At 47.3% G+C, this 19,109-nt stretch overlaps 2 protein-coding genes across 16 annotated transcripts; one reads left to right on the forward strand and one right to left on the reverse strand.

Annotated features, from left to right (window-relative positions):
• Positions 1 to 310: 310 nt before the first annotated feature.
• Positions 311 to 5,957, reverse strand: DMRTC2 (DMRT like family C2). Of its 6 annotated transcripts, none has more exons than XM_077850431.1 (9): positions 5,839 to 5,957; positions 4,493 to 4,720; positions 4,255 to 4,412; positions 3,899 to 3,975; positions 3,440 to 3,623; positions 3,164 to 3,290; positions 2,137 to 2,197; positions 1,813 to 1,987; positions 311 to 878 (listed from the first exon to the last, which is right to left on the reverse strand). In XM_077850431.1, exons 2-9 carry the CDS (start codon positions 4,714 to 4,716, stop codon positions 766 to 768), a joined length of 1,119 nt encoding a protein of 372 aa, XP_077706557.1. In that variant the 5' UTR covers positions 4,717 to 4,720; positions 5,839 to 5,957; the 3' UTR covers positions 311 to 765. The 6 variants fall into 6 exon arrangements, with proteins under 6 accessions (XP_077706557.1, XP_077706554.1, XP_077706548.1 ...); XM_077850428.1 differs by lacking the exon at positions 5,839 to 5,957 and adding an exon at positions 5,568 to 5,719; XM_077850422.1 differs by lacking the exon at positions 5,839 to 5,957 and adding an exon at positions 5,475 to 5,566.
• A 202-nt stretch (positions 5,958 to 6,159) lies between these two features.
• LYPD4 (LY6/PLAUR domain containing 4) lies at positions 6,160 to 12,210 on the forward strand. 10 transcript variants are annotated; one of them, XM_077850444.1, is made up of 7 exons: positions 6,274 to 7,382; positions 7,905 to 7,991; positions 9,101 to 9,223; positions 10,196 to 10,388; positions 10,585 to 10,728; positions 11,362 to 11,688; positions 11,946 to 12,210. In XM_077850444.1, exons 4-7 carry the CDS (start codon positions 10,322 to 10,324, stop codon positions 12,146 to 12,148), a joined length of 741 nt encoding a protein of 246 aa, XP_077706570.1. In that variant the 5' UTR covers positions 6,274 to 7,382; positions 7,905 to 7,991; positions 9,101 to 9,223; positions 10,196 to 10,321; the 3' UTR covers positions 12,149 to 12,210. The 10 variants fall into 10 exon arrangements, with proteins under 10 accessions (XP_077706602.1, XP_077706594.1, XP_077706572.1 ...); XM_077850446.1 differs by lacking the exon at positions 9,101 to 9,223 and having other exon boundaries at positions 6,194 to 6,313; XM_077850451.1 differs by lacking the exons at positions 6,274 to 7,382; positions 9,101 to 9,223 and adding an exon at positions 6,248 to 6,267.
• Positions 12,211 to 19,109: the final 6,899 nt, after the last annotated feature.

The following is a 19,109-nucleotide window of genomic DNA, read 5'->3' on the forward strand; positions in this document are numbered from 1 at the left end:
ATGCATTCTCAGTTTTCTAGGGCCCATCCAGCCTTCTTTACTCATTTATAGGATGTGCTTGGCCCTGTTCACATTTCAATTTGTAGTCCTCTATACAGTTGGAAATGGTCTATGCCTGGCACAGAGTGGAGGTTTCATTATCAAATTAGTGAATCTCCCACTATCCTCCTCTACCAATCTTTCTTATCTGGCTATAAGAAATCTGTGTTTGTATTTACTTGTGGTACAGAAAAATAAATTGAACAAGTCCTTTGTGTCAGTCAGGATAGGCTAGATTAGGCTATGGCAACAAATAACCCCCAAATCTCAGTGGCTTACAACAACAAAGGTTTATTTCTTGGTTACTCACCCAAATGTAGACACAAAATGAAAATACTCTCCTGTTTTTACATGCATGGAGACAGACATGAGTGCACAGGCTTATACAGAATCACATGTCAAATAAATATTCTGGAACATGAACTCATGCAAAAAATTATTTAGACACTGGTTAGCTTAAACTGCACAACTCTCATTTTGTTGGGGATTTAAAAATGTCCCAGGACCCAAGTGAATAAGAGAATCAACTTTCAGTCTAGGAAATGCCCACACTACAAAAGGAACCAAAAGCTACTGAGGCACCTAAAAGGTTAAAAAAAAAAAAAAAAAAAGCCAGAAGCTTGTACTAAATTAAATTCCATGCATAAATCCAGAAGTTAAATACCAAATATGCAGTACCCAAAGGCTGTTACCTCTTGCCCCAGTGAGGCCTCCATCTCTGAGCTTCTAGCTTAGGAGGGAGATAGAGCCCAGATGCCCAATATGCAAAGCCACCGAGGGGGCTGGGCTGGGTCGGAGAGAAGGGCTAACTGGCTGGAATCCTCTTCCTCCAGCAGGAGCTATAGGTAGGAAGGAAGGGGGTAGGACAAGTCACATTCATATCCTCTCCCAGAAATCGCTTTTTATCCCATCCAATCCAGGCCTCATCCTTGTTCACCTGGGTTAAAGCAAACACTTATCCGTCACTGATTTTCCCACCTCCAGTCTTATCTCTTTCAGTCCTTCCGTAACAGCCACCATTCTTGGCTATCTAAAGCTCTGGGTCTCTAGATATGTTCCTGCTTAGCTCAAAAACATCCCCTGGCTCCCTTTTATGTGCAGTTGCTGGTCTAGACTCCTAAGCCTGGAATGCCAGACCTCTAAGATCAGAAGTCCCTCCAGTCTCATCTCCTTCTGTTCCAGCAGTTCTTCCAAGTAGGTTTCCTCACCCACACACCATGTCCAATCCACCATTTTGGACAGAAGAATCCTTGGCCTTCCCTCTCTGCCCCCTCAAAATTCCTCTACTTCTTTCCAGGTTTGTCACTGAGCTTTGTGAAGGCATCTTGTTTTCCCAAGTAGAATAGAAGCTCCTGGAAGGCAATTATCAGATGTCCTTCCAGGCCAGACCCTTGTTCCTTCTTCAGCCCCTCTCCAGACCTTAGGTAGCCTTGGGCTAGGGTCAGAGGAGATCAGGCTTTGCCACTGTGTTGCCATATGCCCTTGGGCAAGTTCCTGCCTCTCTCAGGGCCTCCTTTTCCTTGACATCAGGGCACCAGGTATTTACTTTTGTGCACAAAATTACTAATACTAATTTATCAAACAACTCTCAACTGCAATTCCAGGAGACAGATTGAGAAGCTTGGAACAGTAGGTTCTTGGCATAGCAAGCGGCACACCACTGAAGATGCTCAACCATCTGATCCCGATCTCCTTGGTTAGTCCCTACTTACTCTGGTACCTCCATTCCCAACTATCCTTATCCCATCTTGTCCCTTTCAGGGAACGGGTTACCTGGTGGGCCACAGGGGTGGAGCAGGGAGATCCACGCAGGATTGGGGGGAACAGAAGAGGTCAGGCGGGGAGCCTGGGAAGAGTCTTTCAGACCCACAAGAGCCTCAGCTGCCTCCCGCTGCAGCTGCCGTTCTGAGGGGGCAGAGGACCAGGCCAGACGAGAGGCTCCAGGGGCCTGCAAAAGGAAAGAAATAGACTGGGCATCCCCACTTCTGCCCACCTTCCAAGTATTCTCTCAGCCCCTGGTACTTTACTATCCCCTATTTTCTCTTCCCCATGGTCAACTTCCTCCCAGGGTCCTGGATCCCACTTTTTTCCCAGGACCTGTGGCTGCAGCAGAAGAGGATCTGGAGTGCTACAGGGCTGGAGTATCAGAGTCGAACATCTAGAAGCAAGGAGAGAAGATGCCAGTGGGACGAAACACATGGACAGACATGTACACATGGGAATCTCAGGGCCTGCTGGGCCATTAGGCTTCGTGGAATGGGGCAAGTCCCTCCCTCTGTCTTGGGTGGCATTGTTTACTATAAAGTGAAAATCCTGCCAGCTTATTTCCTCCAGAACTACTGTGAAGTCACTGGTGTCAGTTTTTTAAAAACCTATCAAACAGTGAAAGGGGCTGGGATGGCTATTCCTGCCCTATTATAGTCTAGTTTCTCTCCCCTAGGTCCCCAATCCTCATGGAACTTGAGGAGCAGTTTGGCATTTTTTTTTTAAGATTTTATTTATTTATTCATGAGCGACACACACACACACACACACAGAGGCAGAGACACAGGCAGAGAGAGAAGCAGGCTCCATGCAAGGAGCCTGATGTGGAACTCCATCCCGGGTCTCCAGGATCACACCATGGGCTGAAGGCCGGCGCTAAACTGCTGAGCCACCCGGGCTGCCCGTGGCCTACCTTTAAGAAGCTTTCTCTAATGGCCTCTACAATAGGCCTGAGTCTTTCAACATCACACCCTACCCCACCCTTTCAGCAGGCAATCTGATTCCATCTTATCTGTTTAAGAGGATTTAATAGCCACTATTTGTCCAAGACCAGGGCCTCTGCTAGGTGTATTCCATATATTATCACTAATTCTCAAGACAAAGCAAAAAAAGGTAATTGTGTCTCCAAATGACTGATAGAAAACCAGGTTCAAAGAAGTAAAGACACTTGTACAAAGGTTCCCAGTTGTGCTCGCTTCAGCAGCACATATACTAAAAAAGTTCCCAGTCAGGCAATGGCAGAGCTAGGAGAGTTCCTCCTCACCCGTTCACCTGGGACCTGGTGTTCTGTATCATCCACTGTGATGTCCAGGACAGGATTAGGCACATTATAGACATATATTCTTCCCTCCCTACTCACGTGCGGGGCAGGGCAGAGGGCCCTTGGGATTCTCCAGAAATAGGAGCCGTCAGTATTGGGTGAGATCCTGGGCAGGTTGGGAGGGGCCCATGAGTGGGCAGCAGGAGGGAAGTGCCAGGGTCAAAGCCTAATGAGGGTAAGAGAATGCAGAAGTGTACGGGTGTTAAAAGGTCATGGCTTCCATCTTCCTTCCTATCCTGTATCCTCTTCTTTTTCTGATACAGTGGTACAATGGCATTCAAATAATCAGTTGAACAAATGTTGAATTCATCTCACCAGGAAAGGGATGCAGAGGGATAGCAGGTTCTTGGCACAGCAAGCGGCACACCACTGGAGGTGGCATGGGAAGGCCTGGAGGCAGCCAGTGTCCAGGAGCCCAAGAGCCCGGAGGCGCTGGAGTCCAAGACAAAGGCAAGGCTTCTGGGGGACCGCTGAGTAGCAGAGGCCCCCGGGAGTTATCCTGCAAGGGCAGAGAGCACAAGTCAGAGTCAGGTACAAGGCTGGGGAAAGAATGAATATATTCTAGGGTGGGGGCAGGACCTCAAAACTTTAGCCTTGGGAGGGCTATAAAATCCCACCCTCTTGGTTTTTGCTCATAGAAGAGAAGTGATTTGCCCAGGATGATACTGCAAGTCAGGGCTAGACCCAGAACACACGTGTTGAAGGCACAGAGAGGAAGGGATCTGGGCAGATGCTACACAGGAGTCACTTCCCCAGGACTGAGGTTCTCCTTACCTTCCCAGGGGGTGTCAGTGCCAGGGGGGCTGTCCCATGGAGTGTTTGAGGCTGGGGTGCTATGTTCTCCTTTCCAGCTGTGAGGGAACAGGGAGAGCTTCAATGAACCCTTTCTCCTGACCACTCTCCCACTCCAACTGCAAACTGAGTTCTTATCTCCCTGTGGCCCTTTGCTACCCATGGATCTCACTACATCTTCCCAACACCTGATTGCATTTTAAAGTTGGAGAGACAGAGACCCAGAGAGTAGAAATGCTTTGCCCGAGGTCACACACCAATTCCAATGGCAGGTCTGAGGCTCTTTTTCCTACTATGCTTTCTCCACCCCAGACCCTGCCACATCCCTGGCCACTCACAGGGGACCCCTGGTCGAATGGCTCCCTTCTTAACATGGCTAGGAGCTTTGGGAGGAGCTGTCCTTCTCCTTATCAGGCCCTGAGCCAGATGTCTCTTGAGCTGTGCCTCCTGTTGCCGACGCAAGGCCACCTGGGCAGCCATGACCCTTCGGCGCTCCCTAAAATGGGGGTTGCAGGTCAAAAGTCAGCCACGGTGCAGATGAGGCCCATCCTCCTCTCTTTCCTGGATCATACTCACAAGATGAGGACACATTTGTGACACTCGCAAGCCTGAAAGAGGCACAGGCGCTTGTGGCCCTTGAGGTGGGCAGTGACTCCGTGGTTTCGGCAGCGGGCACAGGTTGGAGAGCGGCTGACAGCTCTCTTGGGGATAAGCTCCATGCCCGGGGGGGCTCTGGTCTCACCCCCTGTGGTAGAGTCAGAGGCACAGTGCTGGGCAGTGGGCATTTCGTTGGCATCCATGGATCTAGAGGCAGGGGTGGAAGGTCAGGGTGGCCACCTGGGCATTCTCCTGACCAGCCCTCCTGCCCTTAGGAGGCCACACCTGAAGGGGTTTCCACGGCACCCATCTGTGGACTCAGCTTTCACCCTGCTACCCACCGCACGGCTCTCTCTCTCCTTCACCCACTGCCTCCCTTTGGGAGCCTCCTTCCCAGAAGGCTCGCCTTCTTCCCACGACCTGCCTCCTCCTTCCCTTCTTATGTATTCTTTCAACCAAACACTGTTCTCTGTTCCTGGCCTGTGCTTTCCCGGGCACATGAGTGGGCAGGAACAGAGCAAGTCCCATGCTCCTAGCCGTGCACTCATGCCCCCCCTCCCCAGGGACTCTACACTCCCTTTCCCCCAATGTCCCTGTTCCAATGGTTTGTTTCTTCCTGCCACCGTCTTCGGCAACCACCATCCTTCCCTCCTGCATTTATCCAATTCCTACAACTACGTGTTTGCTCCCCGGTCAATTTTTAGCGTCAGGTACCTCCCGCACACCAACATCCCCCTTGCCCCCCTTTTAAACCAGAACACTCTCTTGCCTCCCCCCCACCCCCGCCCCGCGATTACTTTATTCTCACGGATTGCTTGCCCCACTCAAGAATTATTTTCATTCACTCAACAAACGTTTACTGAGCCCCTTCCAGGTGCCAGGCCCCGACCACGGCCGCAGGCCCCCTCATGGCACGGATTCCCCTCTTGCACCCACATGCCCTCCAAACCCCGAGGCAAACCCCGCCCGCGGTGGCCGCCGCGCCCTGCGCTTCGGCGAGGGGGGAGCGGCCTTTGCCCATTCCCAGCAACGAATCATGCATCGCCCAGCCCACCTCCCCACGGCGCACCGCCGCCTCGCGCGGCTGTTACTCGCGTGCACCCCCTTTCAGCAGCTGGGCCTGCGGCCTCGCCTCGCCTCGCTCCAGGGTCCCACGGCGGGGGCGGGGCACGGGGAGGGCGCCCAGGGGCCCGCGGCCTGGGGGAGGGGAGGAGAGGGGCGCGAGGAGCGCGAGGGGGGGGCGGGGGAGGGGGTCCACGCCACTGAGAGCGGGAGAAGGGACAGGGAGGGGCGGGGTCGTGTTCGCGTCCCCGGCCCGCGGTTACCACAGCCTCGAGCGAGCAAAGCCAGACTCAGTCAAGAGGACGCGAAAGGACGCCGTGAGGAAGTGGCGTGAGGAACGGCTGCGCTCGCGCCAGTTTTCCCGCCCCTTCTCACACGGACCAATGAGCTTCGAGCGTCGCCTCACGCCGCAGAGGCAAGCGACCAATGCGCTTCAAGATCCTACACTGACGGCCCTCCCCTTACCCCCAGCCCGCCTCTCCTCGCGCCTGACTGTCCGGCCAGCCAATAGCGCGTCGAGTTGAGTCTCGTCCCCCCCCCTTACCCCTCCCCCTGTGGCTTGACTTCCTAGATTGTTGTTGCCCTCTTGGAAGATGTGGCCAATGGGGCGTCGAGTACTGCTCCCAGGATAAGACTGGCCCTGCCCACTAGAAACGGCTGCCGCGTCCCGCCCCAGTCGTTGACCTGGCCCGGTGTGCGCACGCGCAGTCTCGCCCTCTAGCTAGCCTGCACAGCCAGGTCTTGCCGCTCGGTCCCTGGCGGCGACTTCGCTCTGGCGGTTCCTCTTGCCTGCGTGGACGCTCGTGTTTCTCTTCCTTGTGCCCCATCTCCCGATCTACCCTTCTCCTTTTACCCTTTCCCCCTCCTGTGATTTTCCCCGTCTCCTTCGCTTACCCCACCTCAGGGTGCGCGCCTCCTTTTCCGTCTCTCTTCGTGTCCGTTTAGGTGCTGATTTTCCTAACTTTGGTTTTCCCGTTCTCTCGGAGTTGCTGTCCGCCTGTACATCCTGCTGATTTCCGGACCCCTTCCTTTACGTTCAGGATTCCCTAATTTCCGAATAGCCTGGCCCTGTCCCCCCGCCCCACCCCCACCCCCCCCTTTTCTTTGCTTCCTTTCCGAGAAGCCGCTGTAATATTTCTGTCCCTTCGGCCCAAACCGCTGCGCCACTCCCTGTGTGCATCTCCTTCCCTCCCATCTGGGCTCCACTCTGTAATTGTCACCTGTCTTCTCCAGTCTCACGGTGCCTCTCCCTCCCACCCTCTCTGTGTTGTCCTCTTTTTCTCTGTGCCTCCTGCCCCGTCTCCTCCCCCACACCCCTCTCCAGCTGCGTTTTTGTGCCCTAGGCCTCATTTTCCTGCCCTTCCTTTTGGACTCTTGCTGCCGGACCTCTGACTCCTGGCAAGGTTCCAGTCCATCCGTTTGCTCCTCCTCCTCTGCATGGTTTCTCTTTTGCAGGGGTAGCATCCCCTCTGACCACTTCCTCATCCTTCTCCCCTGAGAATTTCATCCCACTCTTTTCTGGTTGTACCTCCTCTCGTGCTCAGACTTTGAGGTCCTATCGTTTTGCATTCCAGGCTGGTGCACGCCATCTTCTCTGATTGGCCCAATCCCTTTGTGTGATCCCTTGTCAGCCTGTCCTGTCCCTGTCCTGTGTCCCATCTTTTCTGCGACTCTCAGCCCTTTTGTTTGCCACGGGCTTCTGTGTTACGGAGCCTGTGTGCCAGGTGTTCCGAACAGTAAAGGGTGGCAGAAGTGACCTCTAGCTGGACTGCTGTGCAGGGGAGCAGTGCTAGACAAAATTGGACAGGTTGTTTGGGGCCAATCTAGCCATGGGGGATGTGGGGTGCGGGAGTCTTGACTGCCTACTAAAGAGGTTGACCTTGATCCTTTAGATAGTGGAGAGACAGAGAGAGACTGGGGAGCCAACATTTATGGAGAGCTTAGCACTTGCCTGGCACTTTATATTAATGGCCTTACTAATTTTCAACAATGACTTTATGAGATGTATTATTAATCCATTTTATGAATGAGTTCAACAACTCACACAAGATTGCACAGCTGGTAAATGGAGGGGTAAAGATTCTAACCTTGCTCAACCTTTCAGCCTTTGAACTTGGCTGAATTTAAAACCTATGAATTTTTGTACCACCTACACCGTTTTATTATTTCCAGTAATACTCATTTCCCACTTTCATTCCCTAACTCTCCTGTAGACCCTCACTTCAGGTGGCTAATGCCTATCTTTTGGTTCATGTGTGTTCTTGCAAGATGCGTAGTGTCTTATGTCTGTGTGGTTTTTAAAAAAATGTTTATTCATTTATTTAAATAGTCTCTACACTCAGCGTGGGGCTTTAATTCATGACCTCAAAATCAAGAGTTGTACACTGTTCCTACTGAGCCAGCTCGGCCCCCCTGTGTGTGTGGTTTTATTATTATATTTAAAGATTTTATTATTTTTATTTTTTAAGATTTTATTTATTTATTCATGAGAGACAGAGAGAGAGAGAGGCAGAGACACAGGCCAAGGGAGAAGCAGGCTCCATGCAGGGAGCCCGACATGGGACTCCCAGGGCCGCAGGCGGCGCTTAACCGCTGCGCCACCAGAGCTGCCCCCTTATTTTTTTATTTTAGAGAGCGGGCAGGAGGGTAGGGCTAAGGGAGAGGGAGAGAGTCTTAACCAGACTCCATACCCTAAAGGCGGAGCTCAAGGCAGGGACCTGAGATCAGTACGTGAGTCGAAATCAAGAGCTGGACGCTCAGACGACTGAGCCACCAATGCGGCCCTGTGCATGTGGTTTTAACTTTTGCAAGTGATATTTACTATTAAGATAATCAGCACTATGCTTTTTTTGATCCATCCATATACATGTTATGTGTACATCTAATCAGTTTCTCTTAATTACTGAACAGTATTCTGTGGTGTGCATCCTCTGCACGTTGTGTGTCCACTAAGTCTCAGGAAATTATGCCTTCGACTCACCTTCTCCATAGTAATGCTGCATCCTGGTCTATGTTCTTTTGTAGAAGAGGGTGGAAATCTCTATTATGTGCACCTACAATATACTAGAAATGGGTATTTGTAAACCTAATTTGACTTAGTATTGCTAGACTCCTCCCCGCAATGCTGCTTTGGGCCTTTGGGCCTTTCAGAACTCACAACTGTTCCTCAGAGTCCAGAAGGGGATCCTTTCTCCCACCTCTCAGCAACCTCATGAGCAGCAGTATACAAGGGTCCCTGTATCTGTATCACCACATTGGTGCCAACGCTTACCTTTTTCCAGCTTTCTAATCCTTTGCTAGTCTGATATATGGGCAGTTTGATAGGCTGCATTTCTGATTATCCTTATGCTTGAGTGTCTCTTTGCATGTTTCTTAGTCTTTCTGGTTTGTTCTTCTGAGAATTGCTTGTTCATATGATTGGCCCATTGTCCTACTGGAATTACCCTTCTTGTCAGTTTGCCAGAGATCCTTGGCCATTTTCATTGCTTTAAGGCATTGTGTATACTCTTCTTTTTTGTTTTTCAGGATTTTATTTATTCATGAAACACACACAGAGAGAGGCAGAGACATAGGCAGAGGGAGAAGCAGGCTCCATGCAGGGAGCCCGGTGTGGGACTCCATCCGGGAACTCCAGGATCACGCCCTGAGGCAAAGGCAGATGCTCAACCACTGAGCCACCCAGGCGTCGGGATACTTTTTTTTTTTTTTTAACTGCTATTGTCTGTTACTTCCTATTTTAATTTGGTATTTTATTTGCATGTTTGTCTCTTGATTGGATTTGCTGGAGAATTATCTCATTGATTTTGTCAAAGAATGTTAAGTTTTCTGTAATTTTGTTATTTTAATTCCCTGATTTCTGAAATTATGTTGATTTCTATCCTTTATTGAGGGGGTAGGGAATGCTTTGTTGTGCCTTGTACAACTTCTGAAGTTAATTCATGACCATTTTTTTTAATGTTCCCATTTCCTGACAAATGTATTGAAAGTATAAATTTACTTGTAACTGCTGCTTTAGTTGGGTCCCATATTTTGACGTGTAGTTTAAAAAAAAAAAAAACCTTGGTTTTGAAGTGGTTATTGACTCATAAGAAGTTGCAAAAGTTGTAAATCCATTAACACTTCTTCCCACTTCCCCACAGGGATCTCTTCTGTAACTGTAGTATACAAGCATGAACTTGACATTGGCACGATACTCCTAACTAGACTATAGACCTTAATTAGTTTTCACCAGATTGTACATGCACTTGTGTGGGTGTGTGTGAGAGAGGTGTACTATGTTCATTATTATTCACTTCTGAATACTTTTAAAGATCCTTTCTGAACCAAGAGTTATTTAGTAGTATTTCCGTTAACCTCCACACACATCTTTGTTGTTCTGATCTTACTGTCTCTGGCTGGAGCATAGCCTGTGTAACAGTGATTCTTTAATGACTAAGTCAGCTCTGCTCAGCACCATGTCCAATGGGAAAACCTAAGCAGGTTGAGAGTCAGGACTTGAGAAGCTAATGTGGTGGGTTTGGGGCAGGTTGGAGGGCAAACTATGGATATGGGAAGACCTGAGTCCCTGAAGGTCTCAGGGAGCCCATGTCACAAAAACTGACAATCAACTTTCTGCTCTAGAAACAGAGACCCAGAGGCAGGTGAACAGAAAATCCAGATACTGACAAGAACTGAGCTTGATACCTGGATTGAAATTGGTTCCAGATTCACCTCTAGCATTCAGGACCCAGACCCAGACCCAGGACCATGGGACCCCAGCACTTGAGCCCTGCGCAGCTGCTCTGCCTCCTAGGGGCCATCTCTACTCTTCCCCGTATGTCCTGCAGGACTGGATGCTTTGGGACCTCTAGAGGGTGGGGGGCTGGATTCACCTATCTGGGGGAAGGAGGGCTGGATATCTGGGTTCCTCAGGGGACAGGATCTGTGGAGGTTGAGTTCTTGACTAGCAATTTGGGGCACTTAGAAGGCGATGCGAGGGGCCCATGCCTGGAAGGGCACTCTCTCTTTAGGGGCTGCGGCTCTTTTATGCTATGAAGCAACGTCCTCACTCTTCAGAGCTGTTTCTCTCCATGACTGGAAATGGCTTCTGATGAGGAGCATGGTGTGTAAGCTGAGTGAGGGCTGTGAGGAGACGCTGGTGTTCATCGAGACAGGTGAAGGGAAGTGGCTTTGATACTTTTGGGGGGGATGGTTCTTCTGATCCCCAACTCCATTCCCAGTACCCAGGACTCTGGACTCGAGTTCCAAACATTTACTCCATTATATCTTTGGGAGTAATGTCAAGACACTGGCAGGAGAGGGGCAGGACCTGGCTGGATGTGGTGTGGGCTGGATAGGAGGGCAGAAAGGAGGAGGGCAGGGCACCTGAGTGGCTCAGTCAGTTAAATATCTGCCTTTGGCTCAGGTCACGACCCCAGGGTCTTGGGATTGAGTCCTTCATTGGGCTCCCTGCTCAGGGGGAAGTCTGCTTCTCCCTCTGCCCCTCCCAAATGCTTACTTATGATGTCTCTCTCTCTCTCTCTCAAATAAAATCTTAAAAAAAAAAAAAAAAGGAAGTAGGCAGATCACAGATGGATGGGCGACAATCTGGGAGAGAAGAAAAGAAAGGGACACAGAGGAGAGAGGAGCAAGGGGGAGACCCTGGGATCTGTGCAGCTGCAGCGAGTGGACCTCCTGGCACAGTTGGGGATGGGGCAGAGTGAGCTGGAAGAGCAGGGTGCAGGGAGGGAGGGTGGCCTTTGGGTGTGGCCAAGGGATCTGATCAGAGCTCTCTATCTGCTCTTCAGGGACCAGAAGGGGAGTTGTGGGTTTTAAGGGCTGCAGTCCAGCCTCATCTTACCCCCCGCAAGTGTCCTACCTTGTTTCGCCACCTGGATTGTCCATTGCCTCCTATAGCCGTGTCTGCCGCACATATCTCTGCAATAACCTCACCAACTTGGATCCATTTGTGAAAATCAAGGCCGGCACTCCTAAGTCGACAGCATTTTCTTCCCACAGTTGCCCCACCTGCGTGGGTGAACACTCTAAGTCTTGCCTCCCAAATTTTGTCACCACTGATTTTTGCCCCTACGACGCCTCTAAGTGTTACAGTTCCACCTTAAAATTCCAGGCAGGTGAGAGAAGAGAAGCTTGCTTTAGTGCCTTCCCAGGCTAGTGGAATCTGAGAGGGGACTGGCGCCAAAGCGGGTGGGGGGAGGGAGAGGGGAGGGGCAGGTGGGTGAATTCCAGGGAGGAAGGACTCAGGTGGCTGGAACCCAAATTTTTGGTGTGAGAGCTGATGTTCTGGTTTGTAAGGGGTGTCTGGAAGGAGGGGCAGTGTGCTTGCATCTGGAAAGTGTTCCTTTCTCCTCTTTGTCTGCTGTACTTACAGGGCTTCTCAATACCACCTTCCTCCTCTTGGGCTGTGCTCGTGGACATCACAAACTTTTATCAGATTTTCACCATATTGGAAACATCAGAGTAACTGAGGTCCTCAACATCTTAGAGAAGGCCCAGGTTGCTAGTGCAGAGCGCTCCAGCCATAGTCCTGCTTGGAGCATCCTCTCCAGTTTTCTGCTTGCCTTCAGGGACTAACCGTCTAGCCAGCCTGGACAAACCCTTTCCAGTAACCCAGTAAAGTCACAGAGTTGCCTTTTTGCTTTGTCCTGTGATCCATGAGGGTGGTGGAGGTGTGGAAGTTGGGAAGGGAGCCAATGTATCCAGAAAAGTGGAGGGGAGGGGCAGCAGCAGGCAAGGTGCATGGAGCAGTGAGGAGGAGGTGGGTGGGGACCAGGGTCACTGGCAAAGGGACAGTCATGCCCAGCAACCAGGAGGACCCCAAATATTCTTTGGAGTTTATTATTAGTATTATTTTTTAGTAACTTCTACACTTAATTTGGGACTCCCAACTCACGACCCTGAGATCAAGAGTTGGCATGCTCCTCCAGCTGAGCCAGCCAGACACCCCTCCCCCCACCAATATTTCTTTTCTCCTTTCCCTTCCTTTGGCGACCTGAGCTCTAGCCAGGTTCAGCCACCGACTCTAGAGATTCTGGCCAAATCTCTCCCCTTTTCTGGGCCTCAATTTCCTCCCCATTAAAATGAAAGACTTTATGCAGTAGAGCTACGTTTCATCAGGGTGGTTTTTATTTTTTAAAAAAATTTAAAGATTTTATTTATTTGAGAGACCACCAGAGGATTTATTAGAAAGAGCAAGTGCGTACACAAGCTGGGGGGAGGGGCAGAGGGAGAGAGACAGACTTCCTGCTGAGTGGGGATCCCAGCACGGGCTCCATCCCAGGATCCCAAGATCATGACCTGAGCTGAAGTCAGACGCTTAACTAAGCCACCTTTCAGGGTGGTTTTTAAATAGGATCACTTATTGAGAGTGTCAGATACTGTGCTGGTATTTGTGCTAGGGTTTTACATACAGGATCTCATTTGATCCCCAGAAAACCTCAGTAAGATAGGTATATTCCTATTTTGCAAAGAAGAAACTGACCCTAAGAGGTTAAATTACCTGCCCAGAGTAGATTCCCTCTTGCCTTCCCTGCAGATCTCCATCCCTGCAGAGGGAATTTTATTGAGAAATTTGGAGACCTGGGCTGCTCTCCTCTGCCCAATAGTTGTCTTTATGTGTAAGTTGGCAAATAAAAGGGAAAGAAGGAGTGCTGCTGGCGGTGGCTGGTTTTCACCCAGAGCTCAGGTTCCAAGTTCCTAGAAGGAGGGCAATGTAATTCCTCTATATGGCCATAGGGGGAAGCAGATAATCCCACTATGCATATGCAAGTCTACAAGTTAGGTGTGGTTTGAGTGGGGGTGGGGGTGGGGAATAGGGAAGAGAGTCCACCATTTCCATATGTGATCTCAGTTTAATTCTTCCCACTGAGAATTGGGGACTTGAGGAGATGGGAACTTAAGGTACTTTTATGGTAGATTAAGCATTTTCTGTGCATTCCCTTATCTATTCTTACTACAATTTTTTTTTTTTTTAAAGATTGTATTTATTTTTTCATGAGAGACACAGAGAGGCAGAGAGAGAAGCAGATTCCCCGCAGGGAGCCCAATATGGGACTCGATCCTAGGACTCTGGGATCACAACCTGAGCCAAAGGCAGACGCTCAAACACTGAGCCACCCAGGCGTCCTTATGGAGTACAATTTAATGAATACCACAAACATATCACTGAGTTAAGGACAAAGGGGCTAGGGGCTAGGCAGGGAAAGATAAGGGAAAGGCCCAGAGTCAGGCTCCCACAAATCTCTGGGCTCCCATAAAACCTAGGGCACCAAGAGGCCCCAAGGTCAGGCTCCCATAAATCCCAAGGACACTGAGATGCAACAAAAACAGAAGGAAGTAAATCTGGCCCCTTGACTCCAAAATGTTAGGGAGTATCTTCCTTTGTCAGCTATCAAGTAATCACTGAGATCCCAAACAGTCCTATGTCATTCACTCAAGATGGCACAAGAAATCTCAAGTCCACCAATTCCCTAGTCAGGTTTTCTATAAAAGCCCTCAGTGGGGGATCCCTGGGTGGTGCAGCGGTTTGGCGCCTGCCTTTGGCCCAGGGCGCGATCCTGGAGAATCCCATGTCGGGCTCCCAGTGCATGGAGCCTGCTTGTGTCTCTGCCTCTCTCTCTCTCTCTGTGTGACTATCATAAAAAAAACAAAACAAAACAAATTAAAAGCCCTCAGTGGCAACCTTGTCGGGACCCTTCTCATTTCTGAGAGCTTTCTCTGTATCTTTGCTTAATAAACTTCTGTTGCTTTACTCATTCTCCTTTGCCCGAGGAATTCATTCTTTGGCTGTGTGAGACAAGAACCAAGCTCTCCCACTTCAATTCTACCTAAGAAACAGGATAGGAAGAGTAACTTGTATCGTACCTATATATTTCTTCCCATCCCATCTCTTTGCCTCCTCCCATGATGTAACCACCCCTCTACATTTTACTTGCCTTGGATTTTTGTGTACTTTGATTGCATATGTATAATATATTTAAACAATACATGTTTAATGTGCTTCCTTTGATCTATGCAAAAATGGTATGTTTATACATTTCTGAAATTTGCTCTTTAAAAACTCATCATCATATTTCTAATTTTTAAAAAAGATTTTATTTTTAAGTAATCGCTACACCCAATGTGAGGCTCAAACTTACAACCCTGAGATCAAGAGTTGCAAGCTCCATGGATTAAGCCAGCCAGATGCTCCTATATTTTTAATATTCATTCAAATTCCAGGATATACTTTTGTTCTTTTTTTTTTTTTTAAGATTCTATTCATTCATTTGAGAGAGTCAGTACTCAAGCAGAAGGTAGGGGCAAAGGGAGAGGGAGAAGCAGACTCCTGGCTGAGCAGAGAGCCAGATGCAGGGCTCGATCCCAGGATCCCGGGATCATGACTGGAACTGAAAGCACACACTTAACCCACTGAGACACCTATGTGCCCCTGTTCCTCTGTTTTTACTATTGTATTACCTCCTCTTGAGTTATCATATCACAAGACAATTGTTGTCAATTATCCTTGGATTTCCTCTCTCCCTCCGCCTAGGTTTTTTTATTAAGGTTTTTTTTTTTTTTTTTTTTTTAATTCATGAGAGACACACAGAGAGAGGCAGAGACATAGGCAGAGGGAGAAGCAGGCTCCCTGCAGGGACCCCATGTGGGATTTGATCCAGGAACCCCAGGTTCATGTCCTGAGCTGAAGGCAGAGGCTTAACCAATGAGCCACCCAGGTGCCCCTCCACCCAGTTTTTTGATACGGCTGTTGCTGCTATGAATATTCTTTTACATGTCCCCTAGTGCTTATGTGTAAGAAGAGTTTTTCCTGGGCACACACCCAGGAGTGGTATTGCTAGGCTGTAAAGTTTGTTCAGCTTTGGAGAACGCCAAATTGTTTTCCAAAGAAGTTGTAGCAATTAAAAATTACTAGTGAGAGAGTAAAGAATTCTTGTCGATCCAGATCCCTCCAACTTTTCTGACTTTTTAATTTTTGCTAGTCTGGTGGGTGTAAAATGGCTTCTCATTGTGGTCTGAACTTTATCTCCCTGATTAGTAAATAGGCTGAGCTTCTTTCCATGTGCCTATTTATTGTGCTTCTATTGTAAAATGCCTATTTATGGGTTTCCTGGGTCTCTTTTCCTATCAGGTCATTTGTTTTCTTCTTATTGATATGTAGGAGTTCCTTATGTGTGCTTATGTATTAAATACGAACATTCTGTCACTTGGATGATTTGTTTTCATTTCTTATATCTTTTGAAGAACAAAATTTATTTTTTTAAAGATTTTATTTATTCATGAGAGACACAGAGAGAGTGGCAGAGACACAGGCAGAGGGAGTAGCAGGCTCCATGCAGGGAGCCCAACGTGGGACTCGATCCCAGGACTCCAGGATCACGCCCTGGGCTGACGGCAGGCGCTAAACCGCTGAGCCACCCAAGGATCCCCAAGAACAGAATTTCAATGTTAAATTTCTCAATCTTCCAGTTTTATGGTTGATTTTTCTTGTGCCTTGCTTAAAGATGCTGTATTTTCTCCAAAAAGTTGTTTGCTTTTCACATTTAAATTCAATCATACCAAAAATAAATAAATAAATAAATAAATTCAATCATACCAAAAAATTTTTTAAAAATTCAATCATACCATGTATATTTTCCAACCACAATGGTACAAAATTATAAATCAACAGTAAAACAAAGCTGGAAAATCTACAATGGAATTATTAAATATTGAATATGTAAATATTAAACTACACACTGCTGTGCCAGCAATGGGCCAAATAAGAAATCAAACAGCAAATCAAAGTATGTCTTGGGACACCTGGCTCCATACATGGTGGAACGTGATTCTTGATCTCAGGATTGTAAGTTTGCATCCCATATTGGGTGTAGAGATTACTTTAAAAAATTAATTAAAAATCTTAAACAAACCCAAAGTACGTCTCACAACAAAAGAAAAAACACAATATTCCATTCACATTTAAATTCTTAATTCATTTTGAATTTACTTTTGTGCTTCTTTGAAGTAGGAATCTATTTTCATCTTTAAAATATGGATAGCTGGGATGCCTGGGTGGCTCAGCAGTTGGCTCAGGGTGTGAACCTAGAGTTTGGGGATTGAGTCCGGTGTTGGGCTCCCTGCATAGAGCCTGCTTCTCCCTCTGCCTGTGTCTCTGCCTTTCTCTGTGTCTCTCATGAATAAATAAATAAAATATTTAATAATAAAATAAAATATGGATAGCTAATTGCCCCATCTCCTTTATTATATAATTCCATCTTTCCCCATTTCTCTGCAATGGCATCTTGGTTGTATATCAAAGTTCCACACTTGCATGAGTCTGTTTCTGGGCTCCTTATTTTCTCTGTCAATCAATTTATCTACTCCTGTGCCAACATGACGTCGTCTTAACTTTTATAACTTTAATTTTTATTTATTTTTTAAAAAGATTTTATTTATTCATGAGAGGCAGAGACACAGGCAGAGGCAGAAGCAGGCTCCATGCAGGGAACCCGATGTGGGACTTGATCCCAGGACTTTAGGATCACGCCCCAGGCCAAAGGCAGGTGTTAAACCACTGAGCCACCCAAGGACCCCCTAATTTTTATTTTTTATATATTTTTTATTTTTATTTATTTATTTTTTTAATTTTCTTTTTTTCTTTTTATTTATTTATGATAGTCACACAGAGAGAGAGAGGCAGAGACATAGGCAGAGGGAGAAGCAGGCTCCATGCCCTGGGAGCCCCACGTGGGATTCGATCCCGGGTCTCCAGGATCGCGCCCTGGGCCAAAGGCAGGCGCTAAACCGCTGCGCCACCCAGGGATCCCTAATTCTTATTTTTTAAAAAGATTTTATTTATTTATTTATTTATTTATTTATTTATTTATTTATTTGAAAGAGAAAACACAAGCAGGGGGAGGGGCAGAGGGAGAAGGAGAAGCAGACTCCCTGCTGAACAAGGAACCCGGTATGGGGCTCAATCCCAGGCCCCTAGGATCATGATCTGAGCTGAATGCAGATTCTTAACCTACTGAGTCACCCGGGCACCCCAATTTTTATAGCGTTATACTAAATCTTTATACCTGAGAAGGCAAGTCGTTCCTTTCCCCCCTTGCTCATCTTCAGGAGAATCTTGGCTGTTCTTGAGCTTTTGCACTTCCATGTAAGTTTAGTTAGGTTCAGCTGTAGGTTCCATAAAAACCCTGTTGGGGGCAGCCCCGGTGGCGCAGCGGTTTGGCGCCGCCTGCAGCCCGGGGTGTGACCCTGGAGACCCTGGAGACCTAGGATCAAGTCCCACATCCGGCTCTCCGCATGGAGCCTGCTTCTCCCTCTGCCTGTGTCTGCCTCTGTGTGTGTGTGTGTGTGTGTGTGTGTGTGTGTGTGTGTCTATGAATAAATAAATAAAACCTTTAAAAAAAAAACCCTGTTGGGATTTTCATTTGAATTTCATTGAACAATAGCTGATTTAGGAGAGAGTTTAATGTATTGATGAAGTTGAGCCTTTCTATCCATGAACATGTGATGCCTCTCTGTTAAGTCTTCTCTAATATTTTTCAGTAAAGTTTTTTAGTTTTTGCATTGGGGTCTTGCACATCTTTTATTAATTTATTCCAAAATAATCTATAGTGTTTATTATAAATGATGTCTTTTTAAAAGTACATTTTCTATTTGTTTCTAATTTATAGAAATGTAATAAATTTTTAAAAGTATGTTGATTGCTGAGCCACCCAGACATCCCCAATGTGATGATTTGATACACATATGTATTGTAAAATGACTATTACCACAGCATTAGCTAACACCTCCATTGTATCATAGAATTGTCATTTTTTTTAAAGATTTTATTTATTTATTCATGAGAGACACAGAGAGAGGGGCAGAGAGACAGGCAGAGGGAGAAGCAGGCTCCCTGCAGGGACCCCGACGTGGGACTCGTTCCCAGGTCTCCAGGATCAGGCCCTGGGCTCAAGGCGGTGCTAAACTGCTGAGCCACCCAGGAAGCCCAGAATTGTCATTTCTTGTTTGTGGTGTGATCATTTAAGATATACTCTCTTAGCACTTTCAAATATACAATACAGTATTATTGGCTAAAGTCACTGTGCTGTACATAATATTCTCAGAAATTATTCATCTTCTACAGTAGTCCCCTCTCATCCATGGAGGATATGTTCCAAGACCCCTTAATGGATGCCTGAAACCACAATAGTATTGAGCTCTATATATATATTATGTTTTTTCTTAAGCATACACACCTAAAACAAAATTTATAAATTAGGCACCGTAAAAGATTAACAATAACTAACAATAAAATAGAACAATTATAACAACATACTATAATAAAAGTTATGTGTATGTGGTCTCTCCCTCTAAAAATATCTTATTATACTGCGCTTGCCCTTTTTGTGATGATGTTATCATCATCATATTTTGGGATGATAAAATGCCCACATGTTATCATCATCATTATCATATTTTGGGATGATAAAATGCCGACATGATGAGATGAGGTGAGGTGAATGGTGTAGACATTGTGATGTATTGTTAGGTTATTATTGAC

Source organism: Canis aureus, chromosome 1 (genome assembly GCF_053574225.1).
Source record: "Canis aureus isolate CA01 chromosome 1, VMU_Caureus_v.1.0, whole genome shotgun sequence".
Taxonomy (NCBI): domain Eukaryota; kingdom Metazoa; phylum Chordata; class Mammalia; order Carnivora; family Canidae; genus Canis; species Canis aureus.

Bases quoted from the DNA above. Each gene is read 5' to 3' on its own strand.
- DMRTC2 (XM_077850422.1), bottom strand. From the start codon at position 5,551: ATGATTCGTTGCTGGGAATGGGCAAAGGCCGCTCCCCCCTCGCCGAAG. The intron at 4,413-4,492 runs GTGAGTATGATC...CCCCCATTTTAG, and splicing joins CACAAATGTGTCCTCATCTT to GGAGCGCCGAAGGGTCATGG. The intron at 3,976-4,254 runs GTGAGTGGCCAG...GTTCCCTCACAG, and splicing joins CATTCGACCAGGGGTCCCCT to CTGGAAAGGAGAACATAGCA.
- LYPD4 (XM_077850476.1), top strand. From the start codon at position 10,322: ATGGGACCCCAGCACTTGAGCCCTGCGCAGCTGCTCTGCCTCCTAGGG. The intron at 10,389-10,584 runs GTATGTCCTGCA...CTCTCTCTTTAG, and splicing joins GGCCATCTCTACTCTTCCCC to GGGCTGCGGCTCTTTTATGC. The intron at 11,689-11,945 runs GTGAGAGAAGAG...CTGTACTTACAG, and splicing joins CACCTTAAAATTCCAGGCAG to GGCTTCTCAATACCACCTTC.